The sequence below is a fragment of the Sphaeramia orbicularis genome, chromosome 7 (assembly GCF_902148855.1).
Source record: "Sphaeramia orbicularis chromosome 7, fSphaOr1.1, whole genome shotgun sequence".
Taxonomy (NCBI): domain Eukaryota; kingdom Metazoa; phylum Chordata; class Actinopteri; order Kurtiformes; family Apogonidae; genus Sphaeramia; species Sphaeramia orbicularis.
The window spans coordinates 37,404,287-37,429,767 of NC_043963.1; the positions used below are offsets into that span (position 1 = coordinate 37,404,287).

Sequence of the window (25,481 nt, forward strand, 5' to 3'; positions counted from 1 at the left end):
TTTGTATCACCGATTATGTGGGGAATTTTTGCGCTTGGCGGTGGTCTGCGCTCTCCGAGTGCTTTTCTAGTTTGAAATATTGTAAAAATTTTAAAATTGTAATACATGAAGTTCTTTTTTCCATATTTTACTTTTTATTATGTGTATCCAACATACTGTGTTGAGATTGTTATACTACCTTTTCCAAAAAGTACTTTTTATTGCATGTAAAGTTTGGGGTCTGGTGATTTTAGGCATTTGATCCGTTGCCATGAAATTAGTGTTTTTAAAATTTTTTAATGGTTTTACTTGGAACTGGATAATGAAAATTACAGAAAGTTGTAATTGGAAACTTATGTTTTCTTCAAACAAAATAGTCGGTGTTTTTGAGATTATGGTCTGTTTTGATCCGTTACTTTCTTTTGCCCCTAAGGAAATTTTAATTATGGAACATTTTTGCTACACCATTAACTGGTGTTATAGAAACACATATTAGTTAACGTATTTAATTTTATTTTATGTGAAGTTTTGTTGGGAACATGGCATTTTAGCAATTTGCATAAGCATAAAACAAACAAACTGATGTTCTTTTATTTTTTTTGATCCATTACCAGGCTTATTTTGTCTTTTTTAAAAAACATATATTAATTATTGATTAGATTATGATGATTATGGTTTTATTTGTAGTTTATTGTTGTACCTTGATGTCAGCTGCTCATCAGAGTGAATTCAGGTTTCAGCATGATTAAGTCCTTAACAGAGGGGGTAAAGGAGGACAGACTGAGGACAGGGAGCCTTCAGTGACCTTTGACTTTCTTTTATAATGCGGACCTTTATGATCAGGTATAGCCAGATGTGTAGTATGTATTAACAGCAATGAAATGGTGGTTTCTTTATTTGTGGCTTCATTTCATGCTGCGTTCACCCCTCATCTTACCTGTGCAGGTGGTAGGGTCCATGCAGGTGCCACTGAGGGCATAAATGTTACTGCAACATAGCAGGGAGGGAGCAGCTGCTTCATTTTTTCATCATTTTCATCATTTCACATCACAGTCTGTTTTGATTGTTTTTCTTTTCTTCTCTTTAAAACTGCCCCTTTTTGATCCTTCTCCTATTTAGTGCCAAAACAACCTTTAACCCCTCCATAGGCTCTTGTGTGACACTGGTAAAATTTTGTTACAAATGTCTTATTACAAAAATAAACATATCGTTACCCTCACAGCATAATTCCCATTTTTGTCATATTTTTGTCCAAATTGTGAAACCAGCATATATTACTCTCCTAACACTGCAGTTTCATTTCATGCAGATATCACAATATGGCCAAAAATATAACAAATATCATGCTATGAAGCCAACAATATTCTGTTCCATAGCTTTGACAAGGAGGGAAAGTGATCACTCACTTTTGCCTGTATTTAGTCAGAAACAAAAAGTAGCTAAATCTATTGCCTCAGTTTTCATGAAACCTGGTTTAATGGTACGGCACAGGCCAAAGAGAAACAAACTGTAATAATGAGCAGATTCCTATGAAGTGGGTGAAGTCTACAAATGTTTTTCACATTCTTCAACACTTGAGAGGAAGTATTTACTTGTAATGGTGATGCTAAAAGCAACTACAAAGTAAGTACAAAGGCGTTGTATCTGAATGTTTTTTTTTTTTTTTTTTAATCAAAAAGCTTATATGTTGGTTATATTTTGCCTTTATTCTGGTTTAGGTTTGTTTTTAGGACCTACTAATTAAAGAAAATCAAAATATAATACATGTTTAACAAAGTAGTGATCTATAGTTTAGTAATATGTAACTCATATCTCTAACACTGTCATGTTGTAAATCAGTAAATAATCAGTGACACTATCAAAAAAAAAGGAACACACAAACACAGCCTAAATATGACACCGTAACGTCTGCCCGTGTGAACACAGCCATAATGACTTTTATTTTCAAAGTGTCCACTGCAATGTATGTTTTATCGCAGGTCTTAAAGCAAATTAATCAGGACATTCAGGGACAATTAATAGGGAATAAATACAAAATATACACAAAGTCATTTATTTGGTGCCAGCTTTCAGCTTATTTAACACTTTATAGTCACTAAATCAAAAGTTTCCTCCCTCACGGGGCATAAGACATAATGCAAAAGGTATGTACATAATAATTAGTAAACAAAACATTTCATTCTGACAATTCACATATCTTATTACAGATCAAAAATAAACACTCCCTTTACTTTTCATTTCACTCTGTCTTAAAACTAAAATTCTCACTTGAACACAGTTACTAAAACATGAAGCCTTGTCATTGTATTAGATAACATTGTCTTGCAAATCAAAGCAGCTGAGGCACGTAAACACTTATCAGTTTCAGTAATTTAAAAACAGACCATCTTTACCTTAAATCACCTCTGAAATGCACCAGCCCTATGATTAAGTTAGAAGAAATGGGTGCAATAATCTGAATGTACAAAAAAGCTGTTCTTTTTAAACAGTGCAATAACCCCAAGCAGATGATTCTGTTGAGAAGACAATCCTTTCATTCACAGCCAGTTGAATGCATAAATAAGTTAAGGTCACTCTACTTGCCAGCCTGTAGTGGTTTTTGTTCTGATCAGGTGCAGGTTTGTACCCTGACAGGTTTGACAGGTTGTTTACTCCTCAGTGAAGGTGATCACATCGTAGTGGATGCCCTGCTGCTGCAACTGCTCCAGCTGCTCAGGTGTAGCTTCTGTGTAGACTGTCTGTGACTGCGCCATGGCTGCATCTGCCACCGCTACCAAAACAAACAAACAAACAAACAAACAAACAAACAAACAAACAAACAAACAAACAAACAAACAAACAAACAAACAAACAAACAAACAAACAAACAGGTTAATGCACTGTTGAATCAACTATCTATGAACTTTTATGGTTGTGAGTTTATCTTTTATGTACAATGCTAAGCCTTGCCTTACCATCCTATTTCATGTTTTGATTTTGCATACATTTTTACATCATCTGAACTTATCACCACATGAATAACAGAACCATGGTAGCATGTTTATCTCATTAAAGTAGAGATATTTTGCTTGTTTTTTAAAAACAGAATTATGCATTTTAAAACATTCCCTGTGGTCTACATAAACTGTAAATGCTATGCTTGGGTCTGAATTCTTCATTAATTCAACTCCACAGGTCCATCTTCAACCCTATTTCTGAGTAATGACACCAGAAAGGTCGTTTTGAGCGCTGGCCCTTTAAATGTAAATGAGCCACTTCACACCCCACCCCCTCCAGGTTGTTGTTTGTGCTGCTCTGTCCCGTTTAGCCGCTTGTGTTCATTAATACAACCAGCAACTGAACATTTTAGGCAATCGCCTCAAAGTTTCGACATATTTCAGTTTTTACTACAACCGCTGCTGACAAATAATTATGTCGTACTCTGAGAAATGTTCGTTAGAAGTCTTGACCTTATATGTGCAAATGTAACTAGTTATAGATGTAACAAATTAAGAAGGAATTAAAATGGGTTGTAGAAATCCACTCGATTTTGGCCAAAATGAATATAAAGATAGCTTTGCAGCACCTGGAGGGTTCAAATTCAAACTTTATGAACTATTAGGGTCCAAATACACAAATACATGTACCAAAGATTAATAAAAGTGGGTTTTGCAAAAATATGACCCTTTTAAATAAAAATACGACCAATGGGCCCTGTATCTCACTGGCATGTTCTATCAATCAGAAGTTGATCAATAACAAGTTGAATTTGTGAGGCTGTCAGGTTCTGCTGCTATGTTAGAGTCCTGTGGTCTGGATGCAGGAGATCAATCTCCCAATAGAAGTGGGTGGTACTTTCACTGGAGGAGAACTCAACTAATTAAATGAAAGTCCATATATGACTTCCTATCAGTGCTCAATAGTAACTATATTGATATCTCTAACCATTTCCATGTTATAGGCCATGAAAATATGGACTATTACAAGTAAAGGTACATTTGTAGACATTATCCAAAGGAAGCTACATATAAAATTTGAAATGAATCCAACCAGTGGTTTTGTCAGAGAGGACGTTTGAAGAAATTGCGAACGAAAACGACGGCGATGGTGATTACAGACACAGTGCCTTCACGATAGCTCATGGCCTATCAGCCAGTGAGGTAAAAATTGTATATTTTTCACAGCGTACGTCAATACTTCATATGCTTTCCCCTGTTTTAGAAAGTTAAATCAATTTAACAAAGGTCTGATATTTGGCTTTAAGTGATCTAAACTGTTTTTTTTTGTGTAAAACATTCAAACATCAGTGTCTTTTAGCGACATTTATCAAAAAGTGACCCTTAAGAAACATATTATCTTTCTAATAGAGCTGCAGTGTAAATTGTTGTCAGTAGTCTACAGGCTGATTATCACAACAGCACATATTTGGTGAATATAAACCTAACAGACAACACTCCTCTTTACGAGCGACCAACCTGTAACAGCTGAGTGAGCAGCAGCCTCCAGATCTTCAGGATTCACAACCTGCTGTTCAGAGGTGACAGGAAGGTACTGGATCTGACCGTCATGACTGACAGCAATCTGAAAGCAAATGGAACAGAAGCCATGAATAAACAGTCACTTCTACAAATGCAGAGTGTTGGTGGTTTTCTACGTCACCTGCTGCTCCTGCAAAAAGGTCCCATCGTGTTCGTACTGGATGATTTGTCCATCTGGCATCTGAGTGACAGAGATGCAGTTACACAGCATTAACACAATAAAACGCTGCTAATTGACTTTAGCTACAGTCTTTTTTATGTCATAAGTCATAAGTTATTTAAAACATTTTAATTTATTAAAGATTATAATTGTGTCTCTTATACCATGTTTAAGGGCCCCCATTTATAAGCTGAGGACTGCTTCTGGGGTGTCCTATTACATAATGTATCTTGTAAATGAACTGTCGATTTTAACAGTTCGTAATAATTTTGTAATAAATTGATTGATTGATAACAGACCTGTATGTGGTTGCCATCAGCTACAACGACATACTCCTGAGGAATTATGTGTGGTACTCCGTCCTGTGAGATGATGTACTGAACCTGTAACAGAACATACAAGCAGTGACATGAGATCTGTTTTTATGTAGCTTTTTAATATTGTATTATAAATGTGTTTAATGCAGACCAAACTGTCTTTTATCTATAGAATGGCCTTTACCTCAGTCACCTGGTTATCGCCGGTCATCAAGTGCTGCACTGTCTGTCCATCGATGGTGGTTATCTGCTGGATGTATGTTCCCTCCTCCTGAAAAAACACATTAAAAAAACCCCCACAGTTCATACATGGACTTAGAAAAACAAAACGTGTTCATGTACCTCCTCAGTAAACTATAAAGCCAGTACCTGATCTGACAGTGCTTGTTCTTGTGCTACAATGATGTGTTCCTGTCCCAGAGCCTGCAACCGTTCAGGAGTGATCACCGTCTGATGACCTTGCAGGGCTGTTACACACAACAAACACACACACACGCACAGAGTCTAAAATCATTTCTGTGATTTAAAAGAAATATTATTCTCAATCACTGGCTTCGAAAAAACCACTGCAAACTCACACGTGCTTTGTATCATGACAGTGGTTATCTACTTACTAAGTCTAACTAAAGGTGGAGTGTTGGCATTAAACAACCAGAGAACAACATATCTCTCACAAAAACAAACTTATCCTGCACAAATCTGAAGAATTTAAAAATATAATCCAGGATGAGAGCTTACAACACTGACCATTGTGTGAATGTGTCATACACTTCATCTATTCAACATCACTGTCCCATCATTAAGCATGAGTAGAGGGGACTACTGTATAAATACCACAGCACATTCCATCAAATGTGTTGATTTGTATTATTATTAGCTTCATATTTTCAGCTCTGGCCTACTTAATTGTTCTTTGAAATGAATCTAAAAAGCATAATGCAAACCAGTAAGTAGGTTTACTTTCAGATCTTCAAATATCAACATGTAAAAAGCCTTAGTGGTTTAATCAGTCTGTGTTTTAGGATTAGGATCGCTACAAAGGCTTAAAGTCAGGGCTGTCAAACATGCGGCCCACGGGCCAAAACCAGCCCATCAAAGGTTCCACTTCCAAAGTGGGATGAATTTGCAAAGTGATAAAATTACACTGAAGATATTAACAGTCTAGGGTCTGGTTTTAGTTCAGCTTCCACATACAGACCAATGTGATCTCAAGTAACATTATAGCATAATAACCTATAAATAATGACTCCAAATGTTCTTGGTTTAATGTAAAAAAAATATTACATTATGCCTATAAATAATGACAACTACAATATTCTCTTTTTGTTTTTGTGCAAAAAATAGCATTAAATTATGAAAATGTTTACATTAACGAACTATCCTTTAATAATAAAATGTGAATAACCTGAAAAGGTGTGAACAATCTGAAATGTTTAAAGAAAATTAAGTGCAATTTTAACAATATTCTGTCTGTTACTAAATGTTTTGTGCCTTTGCAGATCTGATCTGTAATACACATGTATAAATGATAAACTGAGGCATAATATTGCATAAAATTGCATTTATTTTTCTTAATAAATTTCAGTTTCTTCAGGTTGAGATGTCATTATTTATAGACTATTATGCTATTATTTTACTGGTCCAGCCTGCTTGAGATCAAATTGGGCTAAATGTGGCCCATGAAAGAAAATGAGTTTGACATCCCTGCCTTACGTAGTTTCCTCCACAGACACTGTATCGAGGCTCGTCAGAGAGAGACAAAGAGTTTAGAGTTTAGTTTTAAACTCTTGCCTTCTTCAGAAACCCTCTGTCCATCTGTGCACACAGGTCCATCAGATCCTCTATAACCTGTCAAACCATTCTCTGAGATAACTGATTGGTGAGTAGACAATGCTTCTAGACATGAACCACCAATGTGACAATGAAAACTTATAGTTAAACCTGTAGTTACTTTGATAACCCTTTAATTTGTGTTTGTAGCAAAGTTCCTGGGTGTCATTGTGGTTTTTTTTTTTTGTTGTAATAAATAAATAAATAAATAAATAAGTAAATAAATAAGCATCATTCTCATGCTGTGTTGTGTTCCTTACACTGTAATGTTGCCAGGGCCTCTTCGTCACTGTTGACAATAATGGTCTGTTGTGATGCACCGGTACGGGCCTTGCGAGTGGGATGATCCTGGTTGTGGAGTCGCTCCATGTGAAACTTCAGATGCCCATTACGGTTAAACCTGAGACAAGAAACCAGAGAAAAAACCAAACCCATCAATACAGTATCAAAGAAGCAGCTTGATACTGTAGACTGTAAGACTTTGCAGTTTGCGACTTAAATGTAGCATGTGATGTAAATGTGAATTCATATAAGATAAACAACTATGATTGGAATAATTTATGATCTAACCTTTGACCACAAAGTTTACAAGCAAAGGGTTTCTCATTGGTGTGGGTCATCATGTGTCGACGCAAATCTTTCTTGTTCTTAGAGGCAAAGCTGCAGTTTGGACACTTGTGAGGGCGTAGGTATGAATGCATCCCCATGTGACTCTGAGAGAAAAAAGGAAATCAGTGTCAAAAAACAAAAACAACAGAAAGAAGCACAGGGCAGAGCAAATAAAAAGACACTGACCTTAACCTCAGGCCAGGAGGTAGACGTGAAGTCGCAGTCAGGACACTTGAAGGTATTGGGATCTAAGTGCGCCCTCTTGTGGTTCTCCATGTCAGAGCGTCCGTGGAAAGACTCCATGCAGATGCGGCAGGAGAACCTCTTGGAGCTAAGACCAGGTGAACCCACTGCAGATGGAGAGGCTGGACTGTCACTGCTCAGCTGAAAAAGTCAACACGGTCAGAGAAGAAAACTACTCAAGAGACAAATGAACGACAAAAATAATCATGTTGTATAGATACCTCCACCTGCTGTAAAACACCATCAGGCAGCGTTGAGGTAAGATAATATTTATCACTTTTCTCTGATCCAGAGACTTCAACAGCCTGGGATGGACTACTCTCACCATTACTACAAAGACAAACATTATTATTACATAAAGACATGATTATAAGACATGATTACAGTTTTTTTTTACTGATGACAAGCCCTTCTAGGAAAAAAAACAAAACAAAACATACTATAAATCCTCACACCAAACCAGCAATACATAATGTACTTCTAGTGACAATTTATAATTATGTTTTTGCATAAACACATTACAAATAACTCAACATTTCAACAGGAACATGAAGAAACAACTACATAATGACAGTAAATATGAAGAAATAGTGATTCATTGATAAAACAATGGACATATTTATTAATAATTAATGATGAATAAGCAATAAAAGCAAAAAATTCAAAGATGCAAGGGTCAAATGTTTAAGGAATTCAAAAACAAAGCAGTGTTTCCATTTGTGTAACATGTATTCCTCTTGACAGAACCCAGATGTGGATGGTTACCTGTACCCGGGGCTGTGGACCTCCTCAGCTGCCTGCTCCACCACACTGTAGTCTCCTCCACCCTCATAGGCCTCAATGGCGATCTGGGTGAGCTCTCCATTTTCAGACGTGGTTGCCTCATATGCTTCTTGTAGCACCGTCTCTCCGTTCTCAGACACATGGAAGGTCACAACTTTTTGGGTCTGACCTGGGGTCGAGGTCGCCGTACCTGGTGCTGACGTTACTGTCCATGTGCCCTTTTCTAAAGCCTTGCCCTCTGACTTCAGCACTGCCACCTGAAGAACACACATAGACCAGATATAAACTTATAGTCAAAATATCAGTAAACACCTTGGGAATAAATGTTCTCATTGGCTTCTCTCTGAAATACAATTACAAGACACTGCTTAGTAACATTTTTTATCATATTAGATACCTGTAAGGAGTTTCCCACCAGTTCTCGAGCATTACTCATGTTTAACAACAGGTCCAGGGCATTTTGGGCTGACAGATCGCTAGATTCAGCTGAAGAGCACAAAAAGAAATGTTAGTGTTTACCCCAAAGTGTAACTTCAAAAGTGGATGTGATATCAGAAATATTAGCACTGCAATTTTTAACTGGGAATCATTACAGACCTTGTTCATAGATGATGGTGGTATTTCCCAATGCATCCTGGGACACGGTGGCATTTTCCATTCCTTGCATAGCTTGTAGGGTTGTAGGATCCACTGTGACCTTTTATAAGGGAAAAAAGACGAATACAAGTATAACCACCGACTAAAATTAAAGAATCTCTTAATAAATATGCTGTTTTTCACATGCCCTATTTTACTCAAACACAAGTAATTTAATAACAAACTCACAATAGTGTTCTGTATGCCCTGTGAGTCCTCATGCTGTTGTTTGAGCTCTTCTATTTGCTGTATGGTGAAGAAGGGTCTTCGTCGTCTTTTGACAGGCTCCTCAGGGTGAGCTATCGACCACTCGTCAAACTCCTCTGGGTGACGACACTGCACATGAAGACGCAGGTTCTTCCTGTGCTTGGTCATGAAGTGACACATATCACAGGTGAAAGGCTTCTCTCCTGGAGAATAACATGTAACATTGCAGAACACTCATCAGGTGAACATAAAACTTAATAAACAAACATTTTTTTGTGCATTTTGCCAATTTCAGTCATTTTTTTTGTATATAAGTTATTTATAACTTCTTAAACTGAAAAATATTATTGCAAAATTCTTGCAATGAAGCTCTTTATTTTTTCTTAGTAGGAATAATTTATGAAGATTTTCAATTAATAGTAAATGTCTGGCTTGACACATGAGTATTTTCAAATCAGCATTTTTTCAACCAGCACCGAAAAGAAAGACCCTCTCTCTGACACTGACCTGTGTGTTTGATGGCCAGATGTGAGACCAGAAACTCCTCTTTGCATGTGGAGTATTTACAGTAGTCACATTTGAAGGGCCTGTCATTGGTGTGGGACAGCTGATGGTTGAGCAGCAGCTTCTTGTTATCACATGTGTAGTCACAAAACTCACATTTGAACCTGCACATTTGCACAAAGTGTCATTTATTATGATTATTTTAAAATACAAGCGAACCAAATTACTAACATAGATTCATTCATTCCTGTTGTACGACAATCAGGGCATTCTGTAAAACTGATTCCACTAAGATAGTCAACATTTAAAAGGCAAATACTCACTTGCTGTCTCCAAGACTCTGGATATGAGTCAGAAGGTGCATTTTAAACGTGTACCGCTTCTTGAAGGATTTACCACACTGCAAAGAAAAAAAAACATCACGTCAAACCCAGAGATATCCATAAAAATTATGGGCACTTATATGTCATATTCTGGTGAATTGATCTTGAATTGTTAATGTTATCTGACCTTATCACACATGTGTGGTTTCTCTGAGCTGTGGGTCTTCATGTGCTGAGTCAGTCTCTTTTGCATTGGATAAACTCTGTGGCAGACCGGGCAAGGAAACTCTGACACCTTTGGTACCTGCAGGAATCAGCAGAAAAGCCAAAGTGCTGAAAAAGCAACAACAGCTAAAACAAAGACACACTGCAGTAACTCTGCATTAGGAATTTATAGTACTACCATAATACCACAAAGTACAGTTAGTTGAAAGTGGAAGATTTTCATATTGTCTCTCTGTTGTGTACTGCTATGTTATGTTTGTTTGAGATCATTAAACTCTCTGCATCTGAATTTTATTTTAACATTATAACCAAAAGTCAAATATAGTAAAAGTGAAAATCTTACCGATTCAACCTTTTTTTTCCTGTGGGTTAAAAAAGAAATGATCAGTAACAATATCTGAAAACCTGCAAAACACTTAATGTCAAGATAATTGTTTACTAAGAATGCACATGTTATAAAAACTAACTTCTCTTTGTTATGAACTGCTGAATGCCGGATGACATCTTTCCTGTAGACACTTGTGTAATCGCATGCCTCACACTTGAAAGGTTTGGTGCCCTCATGATTGAACATGTGTTCCTGAAAAAATAAAGAAATAAACTGTATTTGTAGGACAATGAACAAAGATGCCTGGAAGTCTAGTTTAACTGATTATTTTATTGTGACTGACCTTTAGTGAGGACCAGCGCTTACAGCGATAGTTACATTGGAGGCACTTAAAGAGTTCTGGATCATTGCCTTCATGAGAGTCCACATGGAAGCGCAAATCGTCTTGTGTGAGAAAGCGGGAGCCGCAGATCCAGCAGTTGTGAGGTCTCAGGAGCGGTTTAAGGGATTTATAATACCGGCTGGAAGAACATGAATGAAATTAAAATAAAAATAATAATGAGCTTGTTGTGAAAGCTACCTGATACCACTTGTAATATGCCTTAATGATTTAATACCCACTTGCGATTGATATACTTCTTATATTTCTTGCGCAGGAAACGCTTGGAGGGCCGGCCTCGTTTCCTTCGGAAGAACTCCTCTGGCTGTGTGTTGGATGAAGGGTCTTTGTTCTCAGAGTCAGACTGGCTTATTGCTGCCTCGGCCGTGTCTCCTTCTGTCAACATAGTGGGACCATTGCCTAATCCAGAGGAGCTTGCCTCTTCAGGTAAACTGGCATCTGCACTAAGCCTGGGCTTCTTGGCAACACTCTCTGCTTCTGCAACAAACACAAGTAAAAAACAAAAATAAAAAGAATGAGCCAGGTCAACCCAAAGTGCAAACTTTGTTGAGATTAAAGTGAAAACATATTCTCACCTTTGTTGCTGTAGCCTTCTTCTAAAGGGCTGTACTTCCGTGGACGTCCAACCTTACGCCGAGGACGCCCCTGAGAGGACGAGGTGGGGGGAGCAGGCTTCTTCAGGAGGACGGGTGGTCTTCCTTTACCGTCCTCTTCAGCTGGGTTGTAGTCACTGTCCTCTGGAGACAAAAAAAGGGGTTTTAAATAACTTGCTGAGCACATTTTCTAATATGCAGACTAGGGCTAAGTTCACATTTATAAAGATGGACTGGTATTTTGGTATTCTTATGTGTTTTGGCTGAACAAGAAAACAAAACAGACCTTTTGACAAACGCTGTTGTCATGTGTAGAGAAAATAAACTGTTTTGTTTTTTTTTTTTACATCATGGTGTGCAGCATGAACCATATCAGTCTATGAATAAGAAAATATTTGTCACTGACCTTCAGAGTCATCAATAGCACCAGCATCTACAATATCATCCTCCTCTTCTGCTTGTTGTTGAGGTTCAGCAGACTTTGCTTTTTCTGCCTGTCTCTCTTCAGCAAGCTCTCTTTCTGCCTGCCGACGAGCCAACGTCTCACTCTTCGGTGGCCGTCCACGTTTACGCTTCTTTTGTGTGTCACCTTCACATCCAACATTGCACCAAAAAGAAAACCAAACACAATTAAAAAAATATTTGTGAAATTAATTACCCCTATCATATACAGAACCATGACCATGAACCTACCTGCAGGTTTGAAGTGCTTGTCTCTCATATGGTTAATAAGTGTATCTTTGGAGGCACTTTTGTATGGACACATTTTGCATTTAAACTGTTGCACAATCACAACTTCCATCATCTCCTCTAACTCAGCCAGGTTTGGCGGCCCATCTCCAGAGCCTTCTGCCACTGTGGATGTCTCCATTTCCCTAACCAACCTCACTTCATCCTGAGGTCTTAGTGAGCCCTGTGGTTCCTCTTGACTTGGTGAACACTGTGGGGCTGGCTCAGGCTCTGGATTAGAGGTGTATGTGCCACTACTGCTGATGTAAGGCCCAGGCTGGCTCTCACTGCACTCAAGTGCTTCAGGAAGTCCACATGAACCTGCTGTATCTGCAAGAGGGTGGTCTGATGAGGAGCTGTCATCTGCATATAGTGAGGCCTCTGGGCCATTGCTGTTTTCTGTGTAACAGGAGTGCTGAGGCTGCTGCTGGGAGTGCTGTGGCTGATCAGGGTCCTGGTTTTGCTCATCGTCATCATCATCATCATCGTCATCATCGTCATCTCTTGCTTGATACTGAGAACAGCCTGGCTGCTCAGAGTCTGCAGCCGCAACACACTCTGCACCATACTCTACTCCATATGGCCGACTCATCTGGGTCTTGTGGTCTGCGCTACTATCAATGTAACTGCGTGAATGATGTGGCTGCTCTTCATCGTCCACTGCACACTCCAGATACCCTGCACTGCACTCCACCACATAGTGACCACGGCTCGAAGGATTTGAGTCGGCCCCACTGCATTCAACGTATCCAGGCAGGTCATGGTCACTATTATGGCCGCTGTAGTCAGGGAAGCCTGACTGAGAGCGCGTCTGGTCAGGCTCCTCCCCTGAACACTCCACATAGGAAGAGGAAGACTCCTCAGTCTGGTCTGGACCATCTGCACTGGAGTCCATGTACTGTGATGGGTGAGAGTGCTGAGGTTGGTCCGGCTGACTGCTGCTGTCCTCTGGGTAGCCTGAGTGCCCCGGCTGGTCGTCAGGTTGGTCAGGCTCCAGGTTTCCCTGCAAGTCTCCCTGGTCCAAGCAGGTGGATGTAGGGCCTTCACCGAGAGCTTCTATGGCTATACGATCAGACAAGGCTGAAGATGACATCTGGGCTACCATAGGAGCGCCTAAAACGCCAACATATACAGAATTGAGTGGTTTTAGTACAGACACAACCACTCTGGGATCAGCAGATTTTAAACTACTTTCAAACTCCAGCCCTGCTTTAATGTACTATATATAATAAACTTCATTACCAACTTGATTTTTAAAAAATAAACACCTGCCAATAAAACACCTAGTTGCTGTCTTTCATTTTTAATTCTCTTCTCTGTACTTTTCTCTTCTATCTTCCATTTCAACCCCTCCATTACTCCTCTTCACCTGCTGTCCCACATACATACTCGCAGGAATCCTAGACAACTGAATATCCTGCACATTCTAATACAAAAGAACTACTACAAATGTATATTTTTCATTTTTCTTTTCTTTCTTTTTGGTTGCATCCATTACCACTGTATGAACCTAATGTGCATTTTCCATGTGATGCTAATTCTTTCTTTAAGTACATACATCTATCTTGTCATATGTCAACTGTAATGTACCCAGTCGCTAGATAAAAAAATTTGATGACAACAACAACACAAAGACACATACCATCATCTGGCCCCTGTAAGATGAGATACTGGGTTGTTTCTGCAGCGCCATCTTCTGCACTAGTCACAGCAATGCAACCTAAAAGAAGTGAGTAAAAGATATGTAGTCAATATGCTGTAGCTTTGTGACAAGCAAACCAACATGACATCACCTTAAAGCAACTGATAATGTGAGGTAATGTAGCTGATCTGTTTAAATACCATTCATAATGTCAGGACCGATGGTAGACTCAATGATTTTGTCTATTGCAGAACCCAGGTCTGATGAGGTAGAAGCAGTTGAATCTGAAACTATCATGGCTCCATCTGATACAGCACTGGAGTGGACCAGCACTTGGGCTGACTCAGACACCAGTACTGACTGAGTCACTGTGGACACACTGGACACGCTGGTGGACTGGGCCACTGAGGAGGAGTCAGGGAGATGGACTGATGAAACTCTGACATCTGTACTGGAGCTGGTCTCTGGGATGAACACCTTAAAGAAACAAAAAAATATGATTTAAAAACCACTGTGACGACAAAAATCCTTTTCTATTTGTCTTCATGAATTACTATATTATTACAATTGTTAGTCCAAATCATTTTTTAACAACGTACCACAAGTCCTTCTGAGCTCTGGCCCACATGGCAATCAGACTCTGGGGCCTGTACATGAGAAGCAGCAGCATCACTGCTATCTGCAGACATGGCCTCTGATGATTCCATACCCATGCCGCTTTCAGACGGCTCCTCCATCCCTGATGGACCTGCATCACTGCTGCTCTCCACCTCAATCTCCTCTGAATCCATGACTGACCACAAAAATAAAAAACATACAGTGAATAGAAAAAAATAACTGTGTGAAAGATGACTAGCAGTATTTATGTAGTTTATGCTTGTTTGTCCTGAATCATCCTCACCATTCGCTACCACTCAGTGTAGACCATCATATCAAAGCTACACTACCACGTTTACTGATTGGTGTTGTTAGGCACCTTTTTAAATTAACACGATGGCAGATGACAAATACAACCCTTGTGGTAATGACCTGTCCAAGGACAACAATGCCCCATCTGGAAGGCAAGATTTGCTGAATGGTTTGATAACTATGAAAATGATGTTAATTGCATGTGTCTAATTACCAGATGTCAGTCCAGCTGAACACCTAAGGGGAATGATAGCATTGCCAACAACCAAAATAAAAACACTATTTTTTGTTTTTTTATCCTGTATGGTTCACAGCTTACAGAAATAGTTCAAAGAGAAAACTGAGGCTGTACTAATGACATATGGTCAACAACACCAAACTGAGACACTTCATACTGGTAAACCTTCACCCAGTGGTAGCTTAATAATGCTTTCTGTATGAAGTTTTTAATATCACAATCCAAATTAAGCGCTGATGCAATATACAATTGCAATGTGACATGTACAGTGCAGGGATTAACATGAAGAATTACAGTTATCAAATATAATGCAGTGTTGGTGTGTATTGGACCAAATTCTGTATAATAAATCACTCACAAGCTGAAGAAACCCTTGGTCAGTGAGGTTTGTTTACTTCCCTAAGTGATTACCTGTGCTCATTATTAGGGGGTACTGTATAGATTGTTTCTACTGTTTTGCAAAATTGATGTGCCCTAATGTTACACTGTATTTGTATGCTCATTTTCTCAGCATAGTATACATATGTTCCTTGCCACAATGTGCAACATGGAAAGAGAACACACTGCACAGAGCTTACAGCAGAAGTCAAAGCAAATGCAGTGGGATTTACTGGTGCAACGTTCACATTATTAACTAAACGTGTTTGCTACAAAACCCTTGTAGTTGGTGTGATGAATTTCAGTTGGGAACAACAGCTCATATTTTCTCCCTTCCTAAGACAAGATCCCTGCTCAACAGTGAACGTATTGCTAAATCTAATGTCAACTGAGGACAGGAGCTAAGGGGGGCTAACTAGCATGTAGCTTGGTGACCAGCTTCGATAACAGCTGAAATTCACGATTGAAAAAGCTGCAAAACAGACGTAAATGGCCCCCGCATGTATCATACTACTTTAGGTGATTGGATGGAACATCTAAGTCTAATTTAGTGCACGTCAGCCGTTTATTGAGCTCGTCATGAGAAATGTTACAGAGGCTAAAGCAACACGCTAACCGCTCTGAACGGGCCTAGCTGCCCTTCACCCTGCCTGCTCCGCGTCGCCATTTTACACCAGACAGCCTCCTTTTCCACTCAGGCATTCTGAAAGCTCTACTGGGGACCTCGAGGGCCTCAACTGCGGCAGACCGCCCTAATTCTCTCCCTGAAGAAAATGCTAATATTTTTCCACACCGACCGTAGAACCGCCGCTCTTATTTCTTACCGTGTATATGTGACACAGGTATCCCGTTGCGTAGAAGCTCTATATAACCCGGATATTTGTAACTGAAAATTGTTGCTTCTTTCTAGTCGGGCGCCATGAGTATCTCCTAGCTTAGCTTCCTGTCCGTCCAACCGGATCTTATTTACTATTTTTGTTGAAAACTGGCACGACAATCGGCGCAATGTTGACGTGTTTACCTGTTCTATTATGTTTTGTGTAATGCTTTTTATACATTATTAGTCGCTCCAGTTGCTCGTCAAATGTATTGTTTACAAATATTTGGAGGACTATTGTTTTTAGTGGAGGGCGTATCACGCAATTGGTTGCGGAGTAATATGCACCTCGGCTGGTGACACAGTTTTAATATTAGGTCATCTGACTTACTGAGCATAGCTGATCATTTATTATGGGCTATAGATAAAATATTAAAAATAATGGAGACATTGATAAAGTGTTTGTTTAAGTTAAAGTACAACGTGGCTGTCGTGCTATTTTCTGTAGTTTTAAACATTCATTTATTAATGACAAATTAACATATATTTAGTAAATTCGTGTATAGGAAAATAACTGCAAGATCAGCAGGTCTGGTTAATCTTTTACATTGCAGGCAGTGATTAAGACAACTATTAGGTATTTGTCATGAAGTTTTTATTGCATTGAAGGTTTTAGATTTAATACAAAAATTTAATTTTCATAAATACTCAGTGAAGGAGACATGCGTTGTCATCCAGTGCAACATAACCGGCATCTCAGCCAAATTCAGAAATACATACACATATACAAAACACAAGCTTTAGAACACAAAAAATATTATTAGATATTGCTATAAATATTAAAATAATCCAATACTGTTATAAGTCTGAACCTGTCAGACATGGAAAATTATTTAGGAAGTCTGGAATGACCCAGCTAGCCTATATATTCTTTTATAGAATATTAAATAATGGTTATGGGAGTTTAATTTTATGCCACCATAACCTACCAGTTCACAGATTATCTGACAGAAGGCAGACAGAGGCATTGCTTTCCTGAACTGAACCTTCACAATGTTTGTAGGCCAGTGCTGTAGAAGTTTTAGCCAACATCAGAAATGACTATTATTCACATCCCAGAAAGCGCACACAAATTATACAACAGGTGCTTTGCCCAAATGCTGCATCACATTCTCCTGGTCACCTGTGCAGGAGAGAGACATAATTTGCTACCACATTACAGATGCTTTCTTGCACTTGTTAATATCTCCTTCAATATCCACTGCTTGAGGCATCGGTGCACTTCAGAAGGTCGTATTTCACATAACCAACGCGATCCACCTGCCTTCGGGAATTCATACGCCAATAGAATCGATCCCTGCAGAAATAGATGTGACCTAAAGAGGACGTATTAGAAACAAAGTCCCAATTAAAATTAATGAAAGATTACATTACGCAAAACAATATCTGCTATAATTTCTGACTGAATAATCATTTGAAATAGGAGATTTATTTACCTTTGTATTGGAACACATCATGAGCATCATTAGGGACTCCACCAAAGACTGAATCTGTGTATCGGGGGTATCCTCTGTCAATTTTCTGGGCCTTCACATCAAGCCTGTTTTAGTCAAACAAAAATAATCCCAGAAAATGTCATTAAAATGGCAAATATACCCAGATGCTGTTTCAAAATTTTAAAAGTCAGGGCAAAAAACACCCACAGGAAAGAAGGAGTTTAATTACCAAATTCAAAAGAAAACCAGAGAGGGTATTGTTTATTATTTAACTTGGACCTGGCCTCATGAATACACATAGTCTTCATCTTACCTCCAGAAGTTCTCCCCACTGAAAAGCAGCACTTTTCCTTTCCCCCTCTGCAGTGCCCCCTCCACCTTCTGAACACTACTGGGGAGGCCCAGCTTCTCCAAACTGCGAGGACCATGAACATTCTGGCCTGTGTAAACCCAGAACTGTGGCCCTGAGCAAATAAAAGGAAAACTCATCAAATTACAGTCACTTTTGTTTTTGTGTTAGTGGTTCTTTCTGTGGTATATAAATCTATATTACCTGAGAAGAAGTACATTTTCTTGGTCAGAAGATCCTCAAAAGCAGAGTCAATGACAGCTGGTAGATGTGGCCACCTCTTAGAGATAGAAAATGGTCCCATGAGCTCTCCGTTTTGCTTGCTGGGCATCTTCCAGTAATGTCTGTAAAATAAGACATAAATCAAAATCAATCTATCACCTGCTACATTTTTTTCATTGTTTCATCCATGTTATAAAAAATCCCAAATTTTCTTACCCGTCCTTGAAGAAATGCAGCTCTCCCTCAATCACTGTGATGGTGTCAAATTTTGGGACCTTGCAGGCATCTATGGTTGGATCCACAGGGGTTGTGGTGGGAGTGCTGGGCTCGGTGGGTTCAGGCTCCTCTGTTGCGTCGGTGTCATCAGTGTCTGGGTAGTCAGTGGTGGGCTGAGGTGGTGTGGGATCAGGGCCAGTTTTTCTTCCTGGAGACAATACAACACAGGGTTGGTTAAGATACTGTTGATAATTAGACTATAATGAAGTCACTTGTAAGCGCTTTATGGTGACTGTACCATAGAGATACTGAATGCCTTCAACGTCATCTTCATGGAGGGAGAAGTCCTCTACGTAGCTGTACATGGGGTACATGAGAGCCTCCCTGATGCTGGAGTGATCCAGGCCCAGGGCATGTCCAAACTCATGGGCGGCTACCAGGAACAAGCTGTAACCTGGAAAATACGCATTCCAAATGTATTATTAATTTGGATCAACGGTGGAATGGAAATAAGGACTTTTCAAGTTCTAACAAATGTATAAACACTGTACAGTAGTGTCAGACACCTTTTCTGACTTGAGGTGAAGGAAAGACATTCAGAATTTTGCAGTTTAACAACCTCATATATGTCTTTGTATAAGCTGTTTTATCAGATGTATTCCCTTTGCATTTAGTAACATTTGGATTAGTAACTCATGGTTTTAGGGTTTTTCCTTAGTATAGTTGCATTTATTTAGTGATTCAATTCCTATTACACAGCATAGTGAAAAAAGCCACTCTGCATTTTGAATACAGTTACTTTAGTACTTCAAAATACATTTTAGTCATCATATTTCTTGATTTCTTGATATATTTCTTGCTGCAGTATTTGTACAATGGCCTTTGTACTTTTACTTGAGCAGAGGATCAGAATGTGTCTCCCACCTCTAATTTAGACTAACACGTTCATTGTCTGTTTTTGTTTTTTACTGAATTGTTTACTAACCTTGGTCGGGACAGAAGCCCCATTTCTGGTCGTCATCGTAGTCGTCAGTGGTACTGCACCACAACTTTCCATCTCCTCGTCCCTCACTGGTGCAGGAGTCATACGATTTGCCCTGGAACACAAAGGGGAAGTGGCAGGGCTCTCCCTCAGAATTTCCGCCGATTACAGCAGTCTCTGGCCAAACAAAGACATAACAACGTCAGTGACAAAACAATGCATTGTGGCAGCACCTCAGTGTTTACGTACTGCGGTCTCTGTCACTTACCACGACTGGGACAGAATCCATATTTCACATCCCTGTCAAAGTTGTCTGTGGTAGCACACCAGCGGTAGCCATCACTGCGGCCCTCTGTGGTACAGCTGTCATATTCCTTCCCCTGGAAGACAAAGGGGAAGACACACTCTGCTCCCCCAGCGTTTCCTCCAAATGTGTAGAGAACTGTCAGAGATGAAAATCAGAGACAAGAATAAGTGGATGAGGAGAGTCAGCATGGCACAACAGAAGAAAACCCCATCTGTTTGACCTTCAGTCATGTTTTCCACTGGAGAAAACCTTTTTATTTATTAACAAAGAGCTTTCATTTGAAGATATTTTTAACACATCAACAAGAAATTCAAGAAAAGCACACAAAAATAAATTAATTAAGTAGCAATTATTGGGGAGAAGAGCCTATTACAATGAATAAATCCTTAAACCTATGAGAAAAAAATTACTGTGCTTAAAATCAACTTTAAAGTAGGTTAATCAATATGCAGTTAAATTAATTTTCCAAAGACATTCTTCTTTTTTAGTCTTTTTAAGGAATAATAGGAGGTTTTCAGTCACTGTAATGCTAAAAAATCTCAAATCAACTTTAAGAATTCTATACATTTGTACAAAATTGTAAAAATAAAGAAAATATTATCACACAAAAATTCAATACCATCAAATCTCATTATTCCACAGTCTTTGTGAATAACCTCTAATGTATTCTGTGCCAAAACAGCTTAAGATTCTTTCATTATCTTTTCAGTGCAGAATAAATTGTCAGGCTTACGTTCACTGGGGCAGAACCCATACTTCTTGTCCTTGTCGTAGTCGGCTGTGGTGCCACACCAGGGCAGGTTATCTGTGCGGCCCTCAGTGGTGCAGGTGGTGTAAGATTTACCCTCAAAAATAAAGGGGAAGTGGCACAGGGCACCATCCGCATTCCCATAGCGAGTCTTCACGACTAAAAATACAAATATTAATTGTAATATATAAAAATAACAGTAGAGGGAGACAACTTCAAATGTATTTTTAAGGTTAGAGTTACTGTCTTGTGATTACCTGTTCCTGTTCCCAGGGTCCAGTGTTCGTCATCATCAAAGTGGGCATCTCCTTGCAGACCCTCACCAGGTGGATAGGCATGAGCCAGAAGACCATCCTTCCCATCAAATGGGTAGGGGTCTCCATGATCTTGAACATAACAATTCCACATTAGTCTTTCTGTTTATCCTTCATAAGTGTAATTGTTTAACATGTACAAGCATATTCAGTGTTTGCACCTACCGAGTTTTCCAAAAGATATCATGATGTCAGCTGTTCCATCAAGGAGGCGGGTGAAAGTCAGAGGAGTCACATCACTCCACACCTTAAAGGCTCGGGCAAAGGCGTCATCAATCAAGGAGCTCTCCATGTCCGGTGAATAGTTGATGATCCTGAGGAGGACAGAAAAATGAGACCGTGTTTTCAGAACTATCCTACCTGCTCATAAACACTGTCATTTGTTGAACTCTGGTCCCTCACCTGTAAGTGATGTCATTATGGTCCCATTTGAGGTCTCCGTCAAACGTTTTGTAGTTGGCCACATCAGGGACCCCACAGCGAGGTCGTCTCATTGCATCCAGGGTGGGCTGATCCAGCTGTCCAGTCTCCTCCAGCCCCATCTGCCTCTGCATCCTCTTCAAGGCTTTTTCAGTGGACACCATAGACTGGAAGCCACTGCGTTGCAAAGTTTGCATGTAGCCAAATTTCTTCAAATAATCCTAGAGGACATCATGACAAAAACATTCATTATACTATTCAACAGGAATATTTATTCTTAATTTTGCTTGATAAATATCATTAAAAGTACATTTTTGTCTGGACTACAGATAAATTAGACTCTGACTGATCATATAGATTGAATCCAGAGGAAAATATTTGTCTTTTCATTGTCATTATTCAGGGACAGCCAGCTCTGCTCAGGTAATTACTGCCAGGAATAAACTGACTGTGCACAGTTTGGGGATTTTCAGTCTATCAAGTCAAAATGAACCATCTGTTACTCACTTCTGCCAGCTCCATATCAGTCATTTGTTTGATGGTGTCTCCTGGGAAGGTAACAAAGATGGGCTTGAGAGGAATGCTCCATCCCTTCTCCATGCAAACCCCCAAAACCAAAAACAAAACTAAAGTACAGCATCTCATTATGAGACCTATATTGCTGCAAAAGGTAACAAAGGAAAGTCAACTGAACACCTCGTAGTGCCCAGAGGAAAAAAAAGTGGAGCTTCTGTGGTAAGAATCTGTTGTGTTTCTAGCGTCCCCTCTTTGTTTTGAATAGCAGCTCTTGTTGTCTTTCTGCTTCGTGCTCTAGGTCAGTGTTGTGGACCTTGTATTTATGCACCGTAGCATCTTAGTCACTTACCCTTACCCCCGCCTACAACTAACCTCAACCCTCCCACTTATAACTTGGTAGTGTTTGTGTTGAATGGATGTGGGGATTTTCCAAAATATCCACATTTAGCTGTACTTCACAGGTAATGAGTGGTAAAGTAATTGTTCCTTTTTGGAATTCTTCCACTTGGTGGTAGATATGACAAATTATGGAAAATTATTGTGTCTTTATTCATTTTGCTGTAGTCAGTAAAGCCACACACATGCTGCTACTTGACAAAACAAATAAATGGTTAACCCGATAACAAATTAATTACACAGTTCTTGGGTATTCTGTAAGATAAGACCTATTAGTAGGGAACCCAAAGTGAGCATTCACATTCTTTAATTGTTTCTGTTTATTGTTCTTATAATAGTGCCCAAACTCCATCTTTCATTCATGTCTTCTTTGTGTATTTTTACCCTAGTTGACCCCTTTTATCATGAGATTCGGCTAGACACTTCTCCTTATTTAGTAGACATATATAAAGACAATTTTAGTTCCACTTTTTTTTCATAAATAGGGATGTGTTTCCTCTTTATCTAAAGTCAAATACAGAGTAAAATGTTGAATTAGGTCAAATCCCTGCAATTAAAGTGGAAAACATCCTGTCCCTTATCTAATTAAGATAACATTGGTTTATTTTTATTTGTCTAATGCAGTCTCTATAAACAAAAGATTAATGTGATTAAAACAATCACATTGAATCTGATTGTCTGCAGTATTGTGTCATTGTTGTTAACCACATTTTTTGGGAACTACAATCACAGTGCTGATGTAACATCTCCAGTGTATTCATCCTCAGAATGACTCAATTCTTTTGTAAATTTTTAGTAATGAGGATTACACCATATGCATGAAATGTATGTTTCCTAAAAAGATGAGCCAGAGGATATATTTTCTCATTCCTATTACATAACATTTTGAGCCATGTGCAAAATAAACAAGACCATATTTAGTTTTGTATTCTGAACTACTACTGGAGCGTCTAATCTGTAGTAATGAGCTTCAGTGTGAACTAGTATGTGTGTTGTTATTTTGGGGCATGAGGGAATCGAACTGTGTAAGGATGTGCCTCAGCCAACATGCCATGACTCAACTTAGGTCCCACATGAAGCTGCAGATTCGGGGCTTTTTTAAGTGAACACACTGCTGACATCCTCTCCTTCCGTGCGAACATGTTTACTCAGTGATGATTGCAATTAAAAAAAAAAAAAAAAATTCCATCCACTTTCTTAAACTAATATGCAGAATGAAATACGGCAGACTGCTGTTTGTTTTCTGTGGAGAACATCTATAGTAGTTTGCAATGGTTTTTCAAGTTGCTTCCTGATAATTGAAAACACTGGCTTTAAATAGTGAATCCTTTATTAGATGGAGAGTAGTAAAGAGCTAAGTGTACATCCTCTCTCATGCAGGGTTATGAAGAGATTTACCATAAAAGGCAAAAGACATTTACCAGGTTTATTTATGTCCTAATGAAGAGGTAGTGTGAAATTTTGGTTCAGTGGTTTGATGAATAAGGCATACTTCCTCATATCTAATTTATGGTTTCCTGTGGTGGTCTAATGTCTCATTCTGTTTGAGAAAATCGTCATCGATTGAACATTTGCTAACTTACTGACGTTGGTCAGAAATGTAGCCATTGGTACACACTTAGAATTTGTTTTTGTGCCAGTTTCCCACAAAGAATAGCAATAGGTAGATGTGTTTAAACAAATGTAATAGGAATATATATTTCTACAAGTCCCCCAGACAACTGTAACAGCTGCTGGTCCTGACGAACAATACAGGGGCACAATTGATTTTGACAGCTCTTCTTTTATATTCACATAAAATTATGTTCATAACAACAGTATGCTGTTCTTGGAAGACATTTAATTTAATTTGCCTGAACAGAAAATGTACAGTGCTTTGTTTTACATATATTTGTAGCTAACTTTAGCCACAGTGTAGTTACAGTGCATTACACATGTCTATTTTCATGGTCTATATTATATTTTTGGTTACATGGATTATGTTTCATTCGGACCAAAACAGCTTCAAACACACTTCACACAAGCTCTTTTTCATTTCATGCACTTTTTATGCTTATTCAGACACAATCATAAGGTTATTTCTGTATATATTTGGCTCCTCAGAGGATCCCCAGGCTTCCTTTGAAAACATCTGCCACTGATTTTACATGGCGTCAAAGGCCTAATGAATATGGCTCCATGCATTTTAACAAATGCCACATTTCATTTGCTTTCACCGCTTTACTCCCAAAAACGTCTGGCACAGAACCTTGAAAAATACACATATTTGTGTGGCATTCTTCCACAAATTGGCTTCAGTCACTGCACAGCCTGTTGGCAAATATCATGCAGTCGTATGAGGTAGCTAACTGCGTCACTGGAGAGCTGGGTTCAATCAGAGGAAAGCAGCTATATATCCTTACATGAGCTCAGGCTTATCGTTAAATTAACCACGCTGTTGAACGCTAATATCAAGAGGTCGTCACTTTTGACATTTATTTTTCAGAGACTTAAACACAGAAGCAGAAAAAATGGTCTTAGGTTTAATTTTTTGGTAGATAAAAAGTTTCAAGTGTAAGGATTCAGCGAAGAAATTAAAAGTACATTTTCAATTTTTTTTTTTTTTAGTTCAGATTGAGGTACTTATATTTCTGTTTTATCCAGTTTTATCTTTCTACTCCACCACATTTCAGGTACTTGGTTGCTTACTCCATTACATTTATCTGACAGCTTAAGTTACTTCTCATTTTACAGTATTTCATCCTCCATCTTCAAATGTGTTGATTTTCAATGTTTTCAATGTGTAAAAGTGTTAGTTTATGTATTCAGAAAATTCCTTTTTAAGTTAAATAAATCCAAAACCATCTTGCTATAACACTTTCACTGTATGTGTTGGAAAATACATTGTCACAAAGCTGAAAATTGGCCTCTTGTTCTGAGCTCAAGAAATGAAAGCTTTTTAGAGATGCATAGTTCTCACAGGACAGTGACGCTGCAAAGATATGATGATCTTACATATTATGATGCATTACTGCACTGCAAAAACAAGATAAAACACTAAATCTGAGGAAAAAGAACTCAAAATAAGCAAAATATCTGTCCATGCAGTGAGATGATTTCATTTGACAAGATTTCTTGAATTAAGATTGTTAAATCTAGAAATAAGCAT

At 38.7% G+C, this 25,481-nt stretch overlaps 2 protein-coding genes across 3 annotated transcripts; both read right to left on the minus strand.

Annotated features, from left to right (window-relative positions):
• Nucleotides 1-1,888: 1,888 nt before the first annotated feature.
• LOC115422561 (zinc finger protein 335) lies at nt 1,889-16,500 on the minus strand. Of its 2 annotated transcripts, none has more exons than XM_030138942.1 (28): nt 16,375-16,500; nt 14,625-14,818; nt 14,226-14,502; nt 14,026-14,103; nt 12,348-13,496; nt 12,061-12,243; nt 11,637-11,798; nt 11,283-11,538; nt 11,005-11,182; nt 10,801-10,913; nt 10,677-10,695; nt 10,296-10,412; nt 10,109-10,185; nt 9,789-9,949; nt 9,264-9,484; nt 9,036-9,135; nt 8,836-8,924; nt 8,421-8,695; nt 7,877-7,985; nt 7,599-7,796; nt 7,374-7,516; nt 7,064-7,203; nt 5,343-5,440; nt 5,167-5,244; nt 4,956-5,039; nt 4,618-4,677; nt 4,434-4,539; nt 1,889-2,749 (listed from the first exon to the last, which is right to left on the minus strand). In XM_030138942.1, the coding sequence occupies exons 2-28, from the start codon at nt 14,814-14,816 to the stop codon at nt 2,628-2,630; spliced, it is 4,785 nt and encodes a 1,594-aa protein (XP_029994802.1). In that variant the 5' UTR covers nt 14,817-14,818; nt 16,375-16,500; the 3' UTR covers nt 1,889-2,627. The 2 variants fall into 2 exon arrangements, with proteins under 2 accessions (XP_029994802.1, XP_029994801.1); XM_030138941.1 differs by having other exon boundaries at nt 5,158-5,244.
• A 500-nt stretch (nt 16,501-17,000) lies between these two features.
• Nucleotides 17,001-22,242, minus strand: mmp9 (matrix metallopeptidase 9). Its single transcript, XM_030138943.1, has 13 exons — nt 21,929-22,242; nt 21,404-21,642; nt 21,167-21,315; nt 20,945-21,073; nt 20,673-20,846; nt 19,901-20,074; nt 19,636-19,809; nt 18,949-19,104; nt 18,651-18,858; nt 18,417-18,556; nt 18,177-18,327; nt 17,864-17,967; nt 17,001-17,743 (listed from the first exon to the last, which is right to left on the minus strand). The coding sequence occupies exons 1-13, from the start codon at nt 22,064-22,066 to the stop codon at nt 17,619-17,621; spliced, it is 2,061 nt and encodes a 686-aa protein (XP_029994803.1). The 5' UTR covers nt 22,067-22,242; the 3' UTR covers nt 17,001-17,618.
• Nucleotides 22,243-25,481: the final 3,239 nt, after the last annotated feature.